The sequence below is a fragment of the Phodopus roborovskii genome, unplaced genomic scaffold (assembly GCF_943737965.1).
Source record: "Phodopus roborovskii unplaced genomic scaffold, PHOROB, whole genome shotgun sequence".
Lineage (NCBI taxonomy): Eukaryota > Metazoa > Chordata > Mammalia > Rodentia > Cricetidae > Phodopus > Phodopus roborovskii.
The window spans coordinates 515283-535473 of NW_026126448.1; the positions used below are offsets into that span (position 1 = coordinate 515283).

At 50.9% G+C, this 20191-nt stretch overlaps 1 protein-coding gene across 1 annotated transcript; it reads left to right on the forward strand.

Moving 5' to 3' along the window:
* Positions 1 to 1155: 1155 nt before the first annotated feature.
* On the forward strand, positions 1156 to 16486 carry Cdcp2 (CUB domain containing protein 2). Its single transcript, XM_051188322.1, has 6 exons — positions 1156 to 1198; positions 6643 to 6990; positions 9932 to 10267; positions 11363 to 11716; positions 14197 to 14375; positions 16160 to 16486. Exons 1-6 carry the CDS (start codon positions 1156 to 1158, stop codon positions 16484 to 16486), a joined length of 1587 nt encoding a protein of 528 aa, XP_051044279.1.
* Positions 16487 to 20191: the final 3705 nt, after the last annotated feature.

Below are 20191 nucleotides of genomic sequence, written 5' to 3' on the forward strand. Positions count from 1 at the left end.
AATTCTAGATTCAATAAGAGACCCTGTTTCAAAAATCAAGGTGGATGGCCCACGGGGAACAGCACTCAAGTTACTCAAGTTTGATCTCTGGCTGCCACACATGCATGCCTGTGTGTGTGCATGCGTGTGTGTGTGTGTGTGTGTGTGTGTGTGTGTGTGTGTGTACACAACATGAGCAAGTACAAGTACACTAGAAAGAGAAAAACAGTGGTGGGCTGAATCGAAGGGAAAAATTCCTAGAGAAAAAAACAAATCCTTTTTCTGCTGGACCCCGGGCTGACTCTTCAGGGCACTTCTGCAGTCCCAGATCCTAGCATGGGGATACAGTGATGTGCAAATGAGACTGGTGTACCAGTGAAGGCGTATGCACTGGTCTGGCTACACTACAGACTGTGTGTTGCATCTATTGCATCAGAAGACAGCAGAAATCTAAAGTGCCAACTCTGCTACTCTGGATGCGTTCTTTCTTGAAAAAGACTCCTCTCATCAGCTGCCCACAAGCTCCTTCTCCCTCCTTCTGAGTGAATTTTCACATTGGGAGGAAGCTTGTCCCATCTGTCCCACAAACATTAGACTCCTTTTGCTCCCTCTGGAGTGGAGGATGGAGAAAGAAAGGGGCGTGCACCTGCTGTGTGCTTCAGCATATTCTGAGTGCCTACTGTATAATTAGCACATGTGATCTCATTTCTGTTTTCCCCAGTAGCCCCAGGGGCAGGGCTGAATGGCTGCACAGGTTGGATCAGGGGGCCAAGCCCCACAGGAGTGAAATGACTTGTTTAACGTCCCTTGACCAGCTGGAGGCTGAGCTGGGATTGATCTGAGATCTGCCTTGCTCTGGAATTTAGACCCTTTCTCTACTACCCTGTTTCCTTCCAGGTCGGTCCTGATACAGTGTTGCCATTGCGGTTCTCAGTAGTGTCAACTTGGTGACACTAGATCTGTCACCTCAGAGAGGAATGAGGGAAGCACCTGGGATCGGCTTACTCATTCAAGGGCCCGATGAATTATTCACACCGCCATTTACTTAGAGGCCCTTCTACCCTCACCTCTCTCTCTCCTCTCAGACCCTTGGATCCTGACCCCTGAACTCAGTCTTGGCGGGGCAACCCCAGTGAGGAGATGCTAGCTGACCTGGGGGCCTATCTATCGCTGGCAATGGTACTGCTGTACTCAGGCCCTGGGACCCACGCCATGGAAGGTAGGTGATCTAGCAATCCACAACCGAGAGGGCAGTGCAGAGGAGCCAGGGACTCAAGGAGCCCAAGCCCAGAAGCTGAGTGTGTGCTTGCTCCTGAGAAGTGGAGGACAGCACTGAGTGAGTGCCTGCTGTTTGCTTCATATACATAAGAGCATTTCACCTTCAGAGCAAAGTCCTGGGAGAGGGCTAGCTCAGACCTCAGGGGCTTAGGTACAGGGCCACACAATTGCAATGCATGAAGGGAATGGCTCAGAAGTGTGGAGCTCATGGTGGGAAGGCCCCTCTGTTCTGCACTTCCCTCTGCAGCCAGTGGTGCCAAATTCCTCACTGTGCCATTCAGTGCCCCTGATGTGCTGGCTCCAATGTGTCTGTGTTCTGGCTGGGAACCACACTCTTCGTGAGAATGCCTTGCCCTGGGGATAAGCCCTGCTGTTCCCCTGCCTGGGAAGAAGTTCTTCCTGGAATCTCATAGACAGTCCTGTTTCTCCTCGAAATATTTTTTCAATTACATGCATTATGTGCGTGTAAAGGATGAATTTTCATGGATGCGCTGTTTCACACGTGTGGAAGTCCGAGGACAAGCTGTGGGAGATGGTTCTCTCCTTTGTATTGGGGTTCAAGTGCAGGTGGTCAGGCTTGGTGGCAGGAGCCTTTTTCACTGAACCATCTAGCCATTTTCCCTTTCTCTTGTGTTCACCTTTAAAGTCAGTCGCTTCCTCCATGAAGCCCTCCTCATCCTCTGTTGGTCTCAGATGCTCCCTCTCCAGGCTCCCAGAGCTCCTCCAGCCCAGGCTGAGTCTAGTAGCTTTGTGTCTTTCTGCCCCCCCCCCCAGGTGTTGTGTGTGAAGCTTGGTAAATAATGTCACCATTCTGCAATGGGTACGCCCACTGGGGGCTGGGGCTCAGCAAGTAGCAGCTTTTACTTGTCTTCCTCAAGCTCACCTAGGGACCAAGAGGGAAGAGGTGGCTTGCCAGTCACCCCATGGCTGGCAGAAATGGGCTGGGTACCTCAGGGTCTCAGCCCATGCCTGGGAGGTAGGAGAAGTGTGTTGCTGTATACTAACTAACCTCTAGGGCTTGGGCAGCCTCAGCACGGCCCTGAGGGTTGGTGTGCCAGGCTGGATCCTGATGAGCAAGATTTCCTTTGGTGCTGGTGCTCTGGGCCACCTAGGCCACAGGAGTTCCACTCTGTGGTTTTCCTGTCCTATAGTCAACACTGGGAGAAGGACAGGAGTTGATGCTGGAAGAAAAGTCTTCCATCTTCTTGCCTTAAGACTACGGACCAGATATCACTCCCAGCACCAGCCTTCCCGAGGCAAGGAGGAGCAAATCATGTGCCCTGCACCCTGCAGGGTCCTTGCAATGCCTCTGCTTCCCTAGCACCTGCAGCACTCAGTAAAGATGAGGGTAGCACCCCACTGTTTGGTGCATGGCTGAGGTCCACAGAGGCTGAGTGATGGAGAGCCTCATTTTCATCTGCATGTATCACCTCCTGTGTGGATCTTATCCCTCCCTTAATACTGCTATCCCATTACCCTATGCGATGCAGGATACAGCATGCCACACAGTATGGCTTCCCCTGGCTTGCCTTACTGTCCTCAGCTCCCACTGGCTCTGTGAGCTTCCCTGGGTGAGAGGCTCAGTTTGAATCAGCACAGACCCATGGTGTGGTATGTCCTTCTCTCAGGGTCTTCATGCCTGTGGCTGCAAGGGACAGGACCCAAACTGTACGCACATAGGCAAGGATTCATGGGCTCTCTAACAGGATGCAGGATGGTAGGGATGGAGCTGAGCCTGCCAGCAGCCATAATAGCCTCTTGGCCCAGGCTTTTTTTTTTTTTTTTCCACATGGCTCTTGCTGTCTGTGGACATGTTTCCACAGCCCCGAACATGGACCCCCCCCCCAGGGCTCCCATCCCTGTCTAGGGACCAAGGAGGAAGACACCATCCCCAGACATTCTGAGAAGAGCTGGCCTGGAACATTTACCCTCCCCACAGATCAGGATCACCATAAGGAGTCAGAGCAATGTCTGAACCAGGAGGCCCGGGTCCCACAAGTGGAAGAGAGGGGTGCTGAGAAATAGGTGTCAGACATGGTAATTTCCCCTTCTGGGGTTCAGTCTTCTGGTCTGCAAATAAAAATCAGAGAAAGATCCATGCATTATGTCTTGCTGATACTTGATTGCTAATACAACTGCGCCCCTTCGCCGTTTATTGACAGAAGTTCTTCATCCTTGACTTGGCCAAATGGAACCTTGTGGTTTTATTTAAAATGTCCCTGGGGCTGGCAAGAAGGCTCAGCACTTAAGAGCACTTGTTGCTCTTCTAGGGGAGTCTAGTTCTGTCCCCGGCACCCATGTCATTGGGTGGCTCACAATACGTCGCTGTAGTTCCGGGGAGATCTGACACCTTTGGCCTTCACGGACACCTATGCTCGATGACATACTTCGATACAGACACACGAATGCATATAATTTAAAACAAAAATAAATCCTAAAAGACAAGAAGAATATTCCTTTGTGGAGCTCAGCAAGTAAAAGCATTTCTCCAAAGTCTAATGACCTGAGTTTGATCCCTTGGGCCCATATAAAGTTTCTAAGTGCATGCTATGGCACCTGCCCGTCCTTATGATGCACATACATGCACAAACATGCTTGTCTGTGCACCCCTTGCAGGCCTGTAGACGCCAGAAGAGGGCATCCAATCTCCTGGAACTAGAGTTACAGACTGTTGTGAACGGCCATGTAGGGGTTAGGAATCAAACCAAGGACCTCTGCCAGAGAAGCAAGTGTTCTTAACCACTGAGCCACCTCTCCAGCCTCAAAACTGATTGTTTTTTAAAAATGTCATTAAGCAGTGTTCTTTTATAAGCTGGGACAACAGCTCAGTCAGTAAAGTGCTTGCCGTTCCGCAGGAGGACCTGAGTGAGTTCAAGATCCAGAAGCCGTGATAGTAATCCCATGTTAGTAATCCCAGGACTGGGAAAGTAGGAGCAAGTGGGCCATGGGCCTGGCAGCCTATCCTACCTGGTGAGCTCCAGGCCAACAAGAGAACTTGTCTCAAAACACTGGATGGATAGCATCTGACGGACAACATCTGAAGTTAGGCTCTGGTCTCCACGTGCACACAAGTGCACAGAACCCATCTCCTGCAGTCCCCCCCCCCCAATGTTCTTTTAGCTGCATGCAGTGGTACATGCTTGCAATCCTAACACTCAGGAGCCAATACAAGGAAGTTTGAGGCCAGGCCTGACTACTTGTGAGTTCCAGGCCAGCCAGAGATACATAGAAAGACCCTGGCTCAAAACAAACATGTTTGTTAGATTGTTTCCTTTTTAATGTGGGGAACAATGGTACATGTCTATAGTCCTAGACACTGGAGAGGCTGAGGCAGGATTACTTGAGTCCAGGAGTAGACACACACACACACACACACACACACACACACACACACACACACACACACACCTTTTCATCTTAGCATCTGGAAGGCCGAGGCAAGATTTTCAATTCAAGACTAGCCTTGGCTATATAGCTAAGACCTTACCTTTAAAAAAAAGACTCTGTAAGTGATGGTGTGTATGCATTGCAATTTTTTTATTTATTAAATCTGTTCTTTGGCATTTTCATACACATATACAATATATCTTGATTACTCCACACCCACCCTTCTGCTTCCCTCCTGCCTCTGTCAACACTAGAGGTGGTAGTGGTTGTAATTATCATTGAATCATGGTCTTGCTGTGTAGCCCAGGCTTGCCTGAAGCTTACAATCCTCTTGCCTTAGCCTCCAGAGTACTTCTCTTACAGGTGTATGCTCTTATATCAGGTCTTATATTTTTTCACACACTTGAACCAGACATGCTGGCACCCATCTGTAATCTCAGCATTTGAGAGCCTGAGTCAACAGGATTATAAATTTGAGGCTGGTCTGAGGTTACCCTTACTTCCTCCTTCTCCTCCTCCTTCTTTTTTTCAAAAGCTTGGCAACAGTGAGCTTTGCAGAGAATGACCTATATGGCAGATCACCTGGGGTTCCCTCTCTTATTAACCTTTTCCTTGGAGACTGATCAGACATTATCGATGCTTCTAGCCTCATATTCCATTAAAAGTTGTTGAATTCTGGCTTTCTAATTTCCCATTGTTTCCTTTCAAATTATTTATTATTTTCTATTTATTTACCTTTTTTTTTTCAAGGCAAGGTTTCTCTGTGTAGTCTTGACTGCCCTGAAACTTGCTTTGTAGATCAGGCTGACCTCCAACTCTCAGAGAGCCACTGGTCCACCTGCCTCTGTCTCCTGAGTGCAGGGATTAAAGGTGTGCACCACCCCTGCCCAGCTCCATTTATTTACGTACTATTTATTTATTTGTTTATTTATTTATTATCAAGACAGGGTCTCTCTGGGGAGCTCTGGCTGGCCTGGAATTTACTATGTAAGCAGTGTCTTAGTTGCTGTGAAGAGACACCGTGACCACTGCAACTCTTATGAAGAAAACATTTAATTGGGGTGGCTTACAGTTCAGAGGTTTCATGGCGGGGAGCATGGCTGGAGCTGGGAGTGCTTCATCTTGACCAAAACGTAGCAGGAAGTCAACTGGCTGTCACACTTGAGAAAAAGCTTGAGAAAAAGACCTCAAAGCCCACCCCCACAGTGACACACTCCCAGCAGAAGGTGGGGTTCTGGTTAAAGGTGTGCCCTCCAACCTCAAGGTCTGGATTAAAGAAGCTCATCATCCAGCATCCTCCAACAGGGTCACACTTCCTCAACAAAGCCACATCTCCTAATAGTGCCGCTCCTGATGAGTTTATGAGGGCCAAATACATTCAAACTACCACAACCAGGCTGGCCTTGAGCTAGAAGAGATCAGATTGCCTCTTCTTTCCGGGGAGGAGGTGGGGGGTTGTTTTTTCAAGACAGGGCTTGTCTGTATTGCTTTGGAGGCTGTCCTGAAACTTGCTCTGTAGAGCAAGCTGTGCTCGAATGCACAGAGATCCACCTGCCTCTGCCTCTGCTGGGGTTAAAGGCATGGGCCACCACCAAAAGACCCCCTCCCCCTTCCTCCCTAATGCTGGGGTTAAAGGGCTTGCCTGGCTTCACTCGCTTTCTTGTTCTCAGAACTCACGGCTCTCCTGTTTGCTCCACATTTGTTCATGCTCCTTGTCTTCCCGCCAGGACATGTGTGCCCTGAGAGCAAGATCTTTATCCCTGCTGCCCTCCTGGCATCTGAGAGCACGCTGCCCAGTGCTCAGACAATGTTTCATTGAGTGGCTGGAAGAGTGTTTCCCCAGGATCTGAAGGAAGTGTGAATGCTTGAGCGAGCTCAGGGACATGCAGAGTGACTTCGGACCCTATCCTGTTTTCTTTCCACCCTCAAGGCCCCAGACTTGCCCCTGCATCCAAGACCCCAGAGCTGACTCTAAACCATCCTTTCCTCTTGCCTCAGGTGTCAAGTGTGGGGGAGTGCTCTCGGCACCATCTGGGAACTTCTCCAGCCCCAACTTTCCAAGTCTGTATCCTTACAACACAGAGTGCAGCTGGCTGATCGTGGTGGCCGAGGGGTCCTCGGTGCTGCTCACCTTCCACGCCTTTGACCTGGAGTACCACGACACCTGTGGCTTTGACTTCCTGGAGATCTACAACGGGGCCTCTGGAGACAAGGGCAATCTTCTGGGCAGGTTCTGTGGCCAGGTGCCCCCACCACCATTCACCTCCTCCTGGCATGTCATGTCTGTCGTCTTCCACTCAGACAAGCATGTGGCCAGCCAAGGCTTTTCTGCAGGCTACCAGAAAGGTCAGGGGGCGGGGCACTTGGCGGAAAGGCCCAAGCTGCAGGAGGTGGGGGAACAGGGCACAGGGGAGGTGAGCAGGCAGTGTCTCAGTGTAAGATAACCCAGCTTTAGCACCGCCTATAGGGCAAAGGCTTCTTCACACTCTTGACCTCCCTTGAAAGACTATCTGCCAGTGCCTGGGCAGCTTGCTGTCCCCTGAGAGGAGACCTGCTGCAGCCCTCCTCGGCCGACATCAGGCCTCAGGAAGACCTGGGCTATTCCTACTGCTGGAGTCCTGTGGCTCCTGCCTCCTTCCCCTGCCTGGGCTCAAGTATCAGGGGCAAGAGCTTTTAGAACCCATGTTTCTCCCTCTCTCAGGGCCTTTCCCTGCATGCATCTCTTACCATCCCTGACTCCTCCAAGCCGGCTGTCACCTGTGGCCCAGCCTCATGAGATAGAGCCCTGGGCCTCCTGGGCCTTACCTTTCCCCTTGTCTCCTCCTCCTGTCTTTGAGCTCTTGTGTACAGACCCCCCTCCCATCTTCCTTTCTCCCCAGGACAAGGTCAGATACCTGTGTCAGCCCACGCAGGACAGCCACAAATGCCCACGTGCACAGGTCCACTCCCTGCAGCTCAGGCAGGGCAGCAGCCCCTGCTGGATTTAGAAGCACAGAACTGTGCTGAGTTAAGACACAAGAACAAGAGGCTGATCTGACGAGCACGTAGGGACCTTAGGCCTGGGGGGTTTTAGGACATTACAGTAGCAAAGGAGTCCTGACATCACAGGCAAAGCTTTCCATCGTTTTTACAAACAGGAATAGCTGATAGTGGGCAATGCTTCTCGTTAGTCTTTAATATCTAAAGAGAGAAATGTAGTGTTTTAATGATATGCATTCATTTCACAAGGTCACATTTGGTGCACAAGCATGTGTCTGCATGCATGCATGAGTGTGTGTGTGGGTGTGTAAGCCAGGTGCTGTTCCTTGGGAGCCACCTGGTTGAGACCTGGTGCTCTCTAATTGGTTAGAATGGCTGGTAGCAGGTGAGCCCCAGAGATCCATCTGCCTCCACTTCCCCTGCTCTAAGATTACAAGTGTGAGCTACTATGTTCTGCTTTTGTGGGAATGTTGATGATAAAACTCAGTCCTTATGCTTGCTCAGCAAACACTTTCATAGCTGAGCTATTGCCCTGGCCCCAAGCTCACATTTCCAGCATTGATTTGTGAGAAGCCAATCACTGAAAACCAGTGGATATTGATGGACTCCACTGGGCTAAATTATGTATATGTAAGTTTGGGTCCTGTCTTTTATTATACTAAAAGGTAGCAGGGCTGGGGAGATTGCTCTGTGAGTATGAGGCTTTTGGACTCCCAGCATTCACATGAGATACCAGACATGGCTGTGTGCACCTGTGACCCTGGTGCTGGAGCATGTTGGTCATCTATCTAACCTAGCTGAAAATTAGCAAGCTTCAGGTTCAGAGAGAGATGCTGTCTCCAAGAGACAGAGCAGAGAGTGACAGAATAGGATAGCTGATGTCCTTTGACCTCCAAGCATAACACACCTTCATGGGCACGAACATCCACACATACATGCAAACACACACACACACACACACACACACACACACACACACAGAGGAAATGCAGCATAAGAATGAAGTCTGAAGCATCCATCTGCTCAGGTTGTCGATATTAATTGTGAGATGTCACAGACTATCTCCACCTACAGTCTCATTTCTCAGTAAATCTGACGGCCAGAGAAGGAATGCAGTTGCCTAAGATCACCCGTCTGAGAAGACAGGAATCCAAGTCCTTAGCTGCTCGGTGCCATGCTGTGGCCACACAGCTGCAGCTAATCTTGTGGGTCCCAGTTCTGCTTGCCAGCTAGGGGACCTGCTCTTGGCTCTTGTCATTTTGGTGTTGTCCTGCTAATCTTCACGTCTCTGTTTGAGGGCTTTGCTGGTGTCTGTGGTCTCCCATTGAGACTCTCCATAGTTTTCCTAGACACTTTTCTATTGCTGTGACAAACACCATGACCAAGACAACTTATAAAGAAGATGTTTATTTAGGGCTCAGGGTTGCAGAGGATGAGGGTCCATGACCGTCATGGTATGGAGCATGGCAGCAGGCAGGCAGACCCGGTGCTGGAGCAGTAGCTGAGAGCTCATCTCTTAAGGCAGACAGTTAGCTAACTGGGAATGGCAAGGGCTTTTGTATTGCGGTAAATAAGGATCAGGATAAACAAATAGGCCGAATAGATGTTTATTCAGGGAGAAATAACTTACAACCTAGACAGATGAACACCAGGAAATTCAACCCGATCCTCTCCTGTCCGAGTCACGCCAGAAAAGAGAGCGCCTTCCTGGCCCCCTCCGACCTCCTTCCTCAGGTCACCTCCGCCCCTCGCTCCACCCCCCAATGGGCGTGGTCAGTGCTACAGAAGGACTATCTCACTACACTTTTGAAACCTCAAAGTCTGCCCCCAGTGACACACTTCCTCCAACAAAGCCACACCTCCTAATCCTTCCCAACAGTTCCACCAACTGGAGACAGAGTACTCAAAGCTATGAGCCTATGGAGGGCATGCTCCTTCGAACCACCACATAGTGTATAACTATCCCCCTGGCTCCTGGAGTGACGTAATTCATGTGTATGTGTTACTAGATTTCCCTAGTGTGGTTCAGCAACTCCCTTTAGCACACTTTCCATCTCATCTTACCCTTATGCCCACCTGGGGATCCTTGACCTCCAAATAAACCTCTTGCACTCAGGTCTTTGTCTGGGGGCCTACCTGGGTTAACTCAGGCCTAGACAGATTAAGTTACTTGATTTCATTGTAAAGGGTGGGTGCCACAAGGACCTGGGTACAGATCTGTGCCTGCCAGGCCTGGGTGTTTGGGGAGCAACCTTTTGGGTGTCCGGTTCCCCAGAGAAGAGGTCAGCTCAAATGGACTCCCTTGCAGATGTGTGCGGCGGTGTCCTGACTGGCCTGTCTGGTGTCCTCAGCAGCCCCGACTACCCCAACAACTATCCCAACAATGTAGAGTGCCACTGGCTGATCCGTGCCTCGGGGCCTGCTGCTGTCAAGCTGGTGTTCATGGACTTCCAGGTAGAGGGCAGCGATGAATGCATGTATGACTATGTGGCTGTGCTTGGAGCTCCTGGCCCTGCCCATGGGCACCACTACTGTGGCCGCACCAGACCCCCCACCCTTGTTTCCCTGGGCCACGAGTTGCAGGTGATCTTCAAGTCTGACTTCAACATTGGAGGCCGGGGCTTCAAGGCCCACTACTTCTCAGGTAGGAGAGGCCAAGCCCATGCTAGCAGCTGTGCCTGTGGACCCCTGTCTACTGTGTTGTTTGGGAATTCAATTAAGGCTTGCTGTGTTCTTTGAGCTTGGATTTTTCTGCCCTGTCTAGAAGGGTCTAGCACACCCTTCTGGACCAACACCAAGACCTAACCTGATCACATCCTCTGGGAGAATTTCTGCCTTGCTCAGATTGGGGGTAGGGGAGGCTCGATCTCTTCTAACCTCCTTAGAGCCATGGTTCTCAACCTGTGGGTTGTGAACCCCCAATGGAGTTGAATGACCCTTTCACAGGGGTTGCGTATCAGATATCCTGCATATCAGATATTTACATTACAATTCATAACAGTAGCGAAATTGCAGTTATGAAGTAGCAATGAAAACGATGTTATGTTTGGGGACTGTGTTAAAGGGTGGCAGCATTAGGAAGGTTGAGAACCATTGCCATAGACAATTCCTCACACTCTTATCTAGCGCCTCTCACTTTTGTCCATCTCCCTGCCTGTGGTGAGCCAGCTCCCTTTCTCTGGCCTGGCATGTTCTACGTGCTCACCTAATGTGCGCACAGAAGAATGGATGTGCTCCAGAGAGTGCACAGTCCTTTGAAAAGGATGGGCAGCACGATGACGAGCCACTGTCCATGAGTGCTAGCAGGTAGGATCATGGGGGACTTCCTGGAGGAGGAATTGAGCAGAGTCTTGGCAAAGTCAGCCAAGGGGCATGAACGAGGGCTGGCGGCTGACACTGCTGAGCACAAGGTTGGTTTGTGGACAGAATGTTAGCTTTCTGTACCTAGACAAGGACATGTGAAGCAAAGTTCACCGTGGCTCATAGTCCTGAGGCCTGTGGTGAGGCAGGACATCAGGCAGGGAGCAAAGAACGGAACAAAAGCTGCTTCCCCATGACAGCCAAGAAGCAGAGCCGGAAAAAGGAAGGGACCGGGTCGCAGTGAGCCAATCTCCTTCCAGTAGGCCCACCTCCTGAAGGCTCTACGGCCTCCCAGTGGCAGGCACCTCGGGCCGCAGACAGAGACTTTCATTATTTGTCGTGTTTTGTGTGTGAGTGAATCTTACTGTCTCCTCCCCAGGAGAATGCCAGGAGGTATTCACGGCTGTGCGTGGGAACTTCTCTAGCCCTCGGTACCCTGGCTCCTACCCCAACAATATCCGGTGCCACTGGACCATCCGCCTGCCCCCCGGCTACCGGGTCAAGATCTTCATCCTGGACATGGGCTTGGAGGAACCCAACAGTCTGACCAGAGCCTGTGACTTTGACCATCTGGCAGCCTTTGATGGGGCCAGTGAGGAAGCACTGCTGCTGGGGAAGTGGTGTGGCCACCACCTGCCACCACCTGTCACCTCTCGTCACAACCAGCTCCTGCTTCTGCTGCACACTGACCGCAGCACCTCGGGCAGGGGCTTCTCTGTGGCCTACATTGGAGGTCAGCGGAGTTGAGAGTATGGGTCCTGGGGAACGCTGCGGCCTCCTTTCTGTGTTCACTGTGATGCAAGCCCTGTGTGGTGGTGTCCCCCAGGTGTCCCCCTGTCCTCAGTTGCCTCCTCTGAGGACCTTTGAGGCCACTCTGGTGTGGCCCTCACTTATTTCCTCTGCCACAGGATCCTCTCTTCGTAGCTTCTGACTCCACGATCCCTATTCCTCCCCACCGGCTCCCTTTCCTGTGGGTTAGATGTCTCTCAGATGTTTGACCCAGTGTCTGGGATTAACACACAAAATATGTCAAGTTATCAGTGGCAAACATTAGATCAAACACAGAGATGCCACCAGCCCTGCCTGTGTTATTCACAACTGCTGGCCAGACAAAGGACACGCGTGTGTCCTCACCCAGCAGTGTGCTATGGTATGGTCAACTATTGTATGGTCCAGGGACTCAGAATTTCCTAACGGTACCTCTGAGACTTTCACACCTATGTTTGCAACATGACTGCCACAAAACTCAGTCATCAAGACTACCTTCAAGGCTGGGAGGGGAGAAGAGCCAGCCACAAAAAATCCCATTATCCAGAAAGGCAAAGCATTGTGTGTGTGTGGGGGGGGGGATGTCAAGACAAGGTTTCTCTGTGTAGTCCAGGCTGTTCTGGAACTCACTCTGTAGACCAGGCTGGCCTCAAACTCAGAGATCTGCTGGCCTCTGCCTCCCAAGTGCTGGGATGGAGGTGTGCGCCACCACTGCCTGGTTTGCCAAAGCATTTTCAAAGCTCTCTCAATGCTTTGTCTTGGGTCACTTTGTTTTCAAACCAGCCATGTGGCCATGCTTTTGGGGCAGAGGCAGCTGAGGAAGCTGGTATTGAGCTTTTCTCTCTTTTCTAACTTCTGTGATGCAGACTCAGTTGTACAGGACGGACGAGTTCCTGGGTCAGGTGAAGAGTGAGGGCTGAAGGGTATGCCTGGCTCTGAGGACATCGTTCCCTCACAAGCCCCGCAGCAGTGAAAGAAAGGGTCCTCTTTCCTCATCCCCAGCAGCGGGGGTGGGGGGGATGGCAGTGGAGCAGGAAACAGCTGCTGTAAGCTGGTGGCCTGTAGAGACTTTCAGGAAGCCACTCTTCCCTGTGGGAAAGGCAGTTGTGACTTGGCACTGTCTCCTTTGATTCTTCGTGGACATGGAGAATATTGAGACTAGGTACCACCTGGGTTCTGTCCAGTGACTTGAAGCATCCCTTTTTTGGTCTCCAGATCCTGGTGGTCTCACCTGTACAGCAGGGACCTGGATTGAAGGGTCTTCAGGGTCCAGCTTGCTCCTGAGAGCCTGACTCTCAGGCCTAGCCTGGGCAGGGATAAGTGATCTAGATGCCTCTTCTTGCCTCATCCCTGGAAAGGAGGGAGGGGCTGCTGTCATCCTGGCTCCTGTTCCAGGGCCTTCTGTGCTCCCCACACAGGTCCCTGTGGGAGCCTAGGGTCAGACAGGGTACTCACATTGGACCAGCACCAGATGGGGCTCAGGCTGTAGGCAGCCTCTCCACGGGGAGGGCAGCCTCGGCATCAATCAGGGGTGACACACAGTTCAGCGCCACCGAGATCATCGTGGGAGACAGCGAACCCATAAATCCCTGCCTGCCCAGACACCCGAGGTTGAAATATGTCTGAGACATTTCCCGGAGAGGGCTGAGGGATCCAGGCCTCTGCCTGCCTGGTCTCCTTTTTCTTCCAGCTAGCTACCAACCCCCACCTGCCTCTTCCTTGCAGATACCCCTGCATGCACTCTTGTCCCTGAAGTTCCACACACTGGAGAATCACACTCTTGCCAGCACAGAGCATGCTGGGAGCTGACAGACAGTAATGACGGACTGAGAACTAGGGAATCCTCTCCCCCAAGTCTGAAATCCCAACTCAGACACAGCACGCAGCTTTGCCTCCAAAACTGTTTGTTTCCAAAACTGAAGTGGCTTGCCCCCACCACCTCATTCAGAGCTGTCCCCTTCTTATGTCTTTGCACTCCTGTGCATATCACACCTTCATTGCCCTGCACAAGCAGTGGTGAGGCTGGCTTTTCATGTCCATGTCTGTGTGTGTGCACAGAGCAGGCCATCAGCAATGTATTAACTGAGTGATGGGATAGACTGCTGGGCATCTGGCTGTGATGAGTAATCACTTTTAATGTGGTGAAGAATTAATCTCCACTAACTCGCACGCTCATCCATCCATCCATCCATCCATCCATTCATTCATTCATTCATTCAGCTTTTCCTTCGCCTGCCAAGCTCTATGCTGGCGTCAGGGGACACAGAGACATGAGCACACTATATGCCCTAAGGTACGCAGTGGAGCGGTACATGTTCATATACCAGCTCAGTCCTGTAGGATGTCATGAGCACCTTGTTCCATGTCTGCTGTCCTTCAGGAAGGCTCAGGCATGATGGGTCTGACTACAGCCCTGAGGTCTCAGGCTCCTCCCTCCTGTTCCAGTGGTACCCATGAATGTGAGCTGTTCCCGCACGGACTTCCAGATCCTCATCTCTGCCCAGGCACTGGCCCCACTGGAGCGGACCAAGGTCTACCTGGGCAGCCGGAGCTGTGCCGCCCAGGAAGTTGGTAGCAACTTCCGGATCCAGGCCCGCTTTGACACCTGCGGTACCGAGTCTCAGGTAGGGGCAGGGGAGGGGAGGTCTAAGAGATGGGCTGTGAGCCTTACTGAAGGGCACCTGCTATCCTCAGTTTCTCTCTGGGTTTTTGTCGTGCACTCAGGTCTGGATGCAGGCTTATGGGCACCCTTTCAAAAGACCCCAAAGGTGAACAACCTTAAATTTCTTCCCTGTTCCTCCTTTTGTCTGAGAGCCCGCCCTCCCCCAGGGGAATGGAAATCCTGACCCCTTGATATGCACAGCCAATGCCCCATCCCTTCCTGCTCATCATCCCCAACCTGGTGACCCCAGTACATCTCCAAGCTCTACAAATAAATGAGCCTTTCAAGTAAGGACCCACCTCCCTCCAAAGACTGTGCTTACAAATGAGATTTCCCACTATCCTTGGATGCTGGAGGCTATGGATCCAGGCCAGGGTGGGTGGGTGGGGCCTGAGAGAGTCCCTGGGCAGTGCCCCAGCAGCCTGAATTGTGTCCTTTTGGAGGTTGTATAAAGGGACTACGGAGGGAAGGAAGGAGCCCTGGTTAGAGCTCCAGCTATGAAACCTGGAGGTTTGCAGTCTGGTTTGGCCTGATGCCCGTGCCCTGCCACTTGCTTCTGGCTCCTACAGCCCTACCTTCCAGGCAGCCACTGTCCTTTAAACACTAGAAGGAAGCTGAGGAACATCTGGCTGCCAAGAAAGTCAGTACTCACCTCTGCTTCATCCCCTAAGGCCCCTAGTGACTTTCTTGGGACGGAATCACATTCAGTGTCATGGAATGAAAGAGAGTTCCAGAAGGCTGGGGAGATGGCTCAGTCAGCAAAGACAGAAGAGGGTAGCTCTGAAGAAGGCAGCACAGGGCAGGGTGGGGGCAGGGTGGGGGCAGGGTGGGGGAGAGACACCCTGTGTCCTTCCCTGCAATGGCCTGAGATGGTGGACACACCTCAAGCCACTTCAGTTTTGGAAACAAATCTCCCAGAGTGAAGCTGTGTGTCGTGACTGACCTGGGATTTACTTAACTGGATCCTAAATGGCCCCAGATGTCAGAGAGTTTTTTGTGGTTGTGGTGGTAGTGGTTGTTTTGTTTTGCTTTGCTTTGCTTTGTTTTTGAAACAGGGTCTCAGGTAGTCTAGGTTGGTTATTAAAAATAACCATGAATGCTGGGTTCTCTTCTTTCTCCGAAGTGCTGGGATTACAGGCATGTTCCACCACACCTGGCTTAAGTATTGCCAGTACAATCTCAACTCCATGGTTGCTGGTTTTAGTTTATTTTTTGGTTTTTGTTTTTACTGGTACTGGGCATTGAACCTGGAGCCTCACACACACTAGACAAGTAAGCTACATCTCCCAGCCTAGGTGTTCTCACTGATACCATCTCTCATCCCCTTTCAGACCCGTGAAACCAGAGCAAACATTGGCCCATTCAGTCTGATGCCCTTCAATACAGTTCACTAGCCCAGTGCCCCCTTTATAATTATTTTAAATTACCGTGTGTGTGTGTGTGTGTGTGTGTGTGTGTGTGTGTGTGTGTGTGTGTGTTGATCAGAGGACAGCTTATAGGTGTTAGTTTTCTCCTTCCACTATTTGGGCTTCAGAGATCCAATTCTGGTTGTCAGGATTAGTGGCAAGTTCATTTACCCACTGAGCCAACTTGCTGGCCCATCTGCCCCTTTGATAGATGAGGACTCTGAGGCTCAGAGTGTCAAGGAATCTCTGGCTAAGCAATGCGATCAGGCCTATATATATTTAGAGGAATCAGGAAAGCTGGAGTCTCCTTGGGAATGAATAATTATCTGTGACCCCACAGAGAAGAAATAATACCTCCATGATTGTCAGCGTGCTGTACATTGACTTCTCTGATGCCGGGCACGAGGACATCCACGAGTACGAGGTGCGCTGTGAGCCCAGGCGCAAGGAGGCATCTGCCCACTTGCTGTCAGGTTCTCACTGGCTAGGGCCCTATGCTGCCACGGCTGAGCACCTTCAGGAAGCACCATCCGGGGATGAGGCAGAGGTCCCGGAGGGCCCAGGCACTCTGGTGACCCAGGACACCAGTGACATCGTCTTCCTGGGCCTTTGCATCCTAGCCGGAGTCCTTATGATCATTGCCATTGTGGTTCTGATGCTGCTGTAAGCAGGAAGAGGGCAGCTTGGGGACCCTCAGCAGGGCAGGGCGGGGCTTGTGGACATGTTGGTGACCATGGGCACATCATGTTACTCTCTGAGCCCCTGTTTCCTATGGATCACTGCTCTGCCTTGATCATCACAGGGCTCTGAGAAAAGTTTGTGTGGGTAAGGGCTCTGGAGACTGTCGCAACTGCTGTTGTTATTAATTTTAAGAGTTTTCTGCTACAGGAAAGCAGGCTCCTATGTGTGTTTCTCGTGAGCTTGGATAGTTGGCATCACTGGTGGCAGTGTGAATACAACGGATTGATTCTGTTCTTCACCAACTCAGGCTACAAACAAGAGCAGCTCTCAGTTTCTCAGGCCTTCATTAGCAGGATGTCTAGTATCGGCCAGGGTTTCCTCCTCTTAAATTGACTTGTGTGAAGCACAAGTCCAGCTCAGCCTCTAGGAACCAGGAAGGGAGCTGAAGCTCTGGCTAGTGCTGTTGTTTCCCTCCTGCCACACCATGTCACTGATGAAGACTGGTCTGTGCTCGCCCATAGAGGGGGCGATGGCCTCCTGGGTCTGGTTCCTATAGACTGGGCAGCATGCCCTAAGGGGAGGCTGTAGAAGAGGAGGTGTTGCTTTTATGTTGGGACTTTTACTTGAATGTCTTGTGATCTTTGGCAAGAGACACTGACTGAAGTCCCACGTGTCTCCATTTTTGTTCTGATGTTCATGACAGCAGCTCTTCCTCACTCATCAGATGAGCTCTCTGGAGCCCTCTGTACCTTTTCCTACTCTTGTCCCTTAGAGTTACTCCAGCCTCTCAGCTACTCCAGCCTCTCAGCTTCTCCACTCTCTCAGCTACTCCAGTCTCTCAGCTTCTCCACTCTCTCAGCTACTCCAGTCTCTCAGCTGCACCAGTCTCTCTGAACTGCTCCAGTCCACCTATATGATGTTCCTATACTTTCATCAGATTAAAGGCAACTTACTGCCTTTCCCTGTGAGAACCTGTAGGATTATTATGCAAATTAACACACCTTTCTCCCTTCTCTAGAGCTCTACTTGATAGCAGGAAGTGGAATAATCTTGTTAATGAAAAATAAACAAATAATAATTTATATTCTACTGTTTGTCCCTGCTCACCTTTATATTGCACAATGATCACTCAAGGAGTCCTTGCACAAAAGAACAGGGTCTCCAAACTCACGCTGCTGACCACTGGGATTCTGTTAAGAAGATGGAAACCCCATTACAGCACAGTTCATTTGGCAACCCATCGTGCATGCACCTAGTCCCAGACTCTGCTGTCTGTGCGAGGCAGCACACAGCAACACACAGGCAGATGTGAGTCTTGCCCTTGAGATGTGTCTAGGGTGGTCAAGCAGAACTGGGGAGAAAAGGGCCAGACTAGCTGGGACCTTGAAGAAAAGGTGGAAAGGGAAGAACCCTGGAGGGAGGAGGTGAGTTAAGCAGAGCGACAGAGTTGCCTGGACACTGAGGGTTGTTACACTGGGTTCCCACCCAAGTCTGTCACCTTGTTAACTGTGAAAGTCTGAACAAACTGCTCTACACTTCTTAGCCAGGCGTTGGTAGCACATGCCTTTATTCCCAGCACTCAGGAGGCAGAGGCAGGCAGATCTCTGTGAGTTCGAGGCCAGCCTGGTCTACAGAGCTAGGTACAGAACAGGCTCCAAACCAATACAGAGAAACCCTGCCTTGAAAACAAAACAAAACAAAAAACCCCAAAAACAAGCAAACAAACAAAAAAGACAAAAAATCCAATCAACCAAACAAAAAACAAAACAAAACTGTTCTACACTTCTTATCTTGTAAGGGGTAGGGGGATAGGATGAATTAGGGGAGTCAGTTGGCATAAGTGTTCCTGTGGGGGAATTCTCAGTCATCCCTGGGGTATCTGAACTCAGCCTTTCTCTCCCCTGACCTCACTCAGTCAAATTGAGTTCTTTTTCCCCAATGTGTTGTGACAGCCCCTAGGTCTTGGTTTCTGTCCCCTGTTGCTGTAGTAAAACACCATGACCAAAGGCAACTCAGGGAGGAAGGCGTTTATTTTAGCTTATAGTTCATAGTCCACCACGACGGGAAGTCTGCACGGGAACCTGGGGGCAGGAACTGAAGCAGAGCCCGTGGAGGATGCTGCTCACTGTCATGCTCTCTATGGCTTGCTCAGCCTGCTTTCTCTTTTCCTTTGTTTTATTTCTTCCTTCCTCCCTCCCTCCCTCCCTCCCTTCCTTCCTTTCTTTCTTTATTGAGACAGGGTTTCTCTGTGTAGCCCTGGCTGTACTGGAACTCTCTCTGTGGACCAGGCTGGCCTTGAACTCAGAGATCCATTTACCTCTGCCTCCTGAGTGTTGGGATTAAAAGTGTGCACTACCATCCAACTCTCGGCCTACTTTCTTATGCAACCTAAGGTCACCTGCCCAAGGGTGACACCACCCACAGTGGGCTAGGCCCTCGAACATCAATAATTAACCAAGGAAATGCATCACAGACTTGTCTATAGGACAGTTCATTGCAGGCACTTTCTCAATTGAGGTTACCTCTTCCTAGGAGACCCAAGTTTGTGTCAAGTTGACAAAACAATAAACACAAAGCAAAAAAAAAAAAAAAAAAAAAAAAAAAAACAAGCAAACAACCACAACAGCAACAGCAAAAGAAAAAAAAAAAAGATGCAACCATCAGTTTCCCTGCCCAGGGAGTCTGGACTCATCCTTGGGTACTCTCCAAGGGAGCCCTGAGGTGCTGACCTCTATGATGGCGGGCTGTGTACCGCTTGCTGGTATGTGAGGGACCTGAGACTATGGGTTAGGACTGTGACACACTGGGTTAGCTAAAGGAATAGATCCTTCCTTAAGCTGGAGGAATGAGCCACAAGCTGGGCCTCCCAGACCACACCTCATCTGTGAGGGCGGTGTCTGATGAGGAAGGCCTGGATGGCAGAGCATGAGGGAACACTTCTGTCTTCACAGACATGCCTGCAGCCTGCCATTCCCAGCTCTCCAGGCAGCCAGCACGTTGCTTATCTGTGTGAGCTGTGGGAAATGACAGTCTTTGCGACAGGACAATGTCTGTTAGAACTTGAAGGGCTGAAATGGTCCATTAGCCCTGGATGAGTGGGGCAGGGTGGGCACCACCCAGCTCTGCAAACACACTGTCCACAAAGTGGGACCTCCCATCCCACATGCCCACACTGTGGGTCTAGCCTAGGCGGGAACTTTGAGTCCTGTTGCCAGCTTGTCCCTACAGGCTTGATGTCACAGATGAGAGGGGGACCTTGGCAAGTAGACATGTTGGTCTTGGAACATACCCTTTAGACTGCAGGTCGGCCAGTGGATCCCTTTCAAGTTTCATTCTGAGTCAGTGTGACTGACCTTGGGGTGGACGTTTAAGCTCTCTGAGCCCCATTTTTCTCTTGGGTGGAGTGAGCATAGAAACATCCTCCTCACACAACTATTATGAGCATCAGGTGACTGACGGGTCCTGATTCCAGCAAGGGCTTCTCAAGGAGTTCTCAAATCTTGGGGTTGGACAGGGCCTCACAGGGGAGCAAGTGTCTGCCTGTACCATCCTCTGCTCCCCCTCATCCCTGTCCATCCCCACCCCATCCTGTCTCCTACGTTCATTCACCTCACCAGTCAGTCTGCCCTAGCCTCCCTGCATCTCTTCTGCTCTCCATGGACCAAGATCATCACCCATAGTCCTGCAGGAG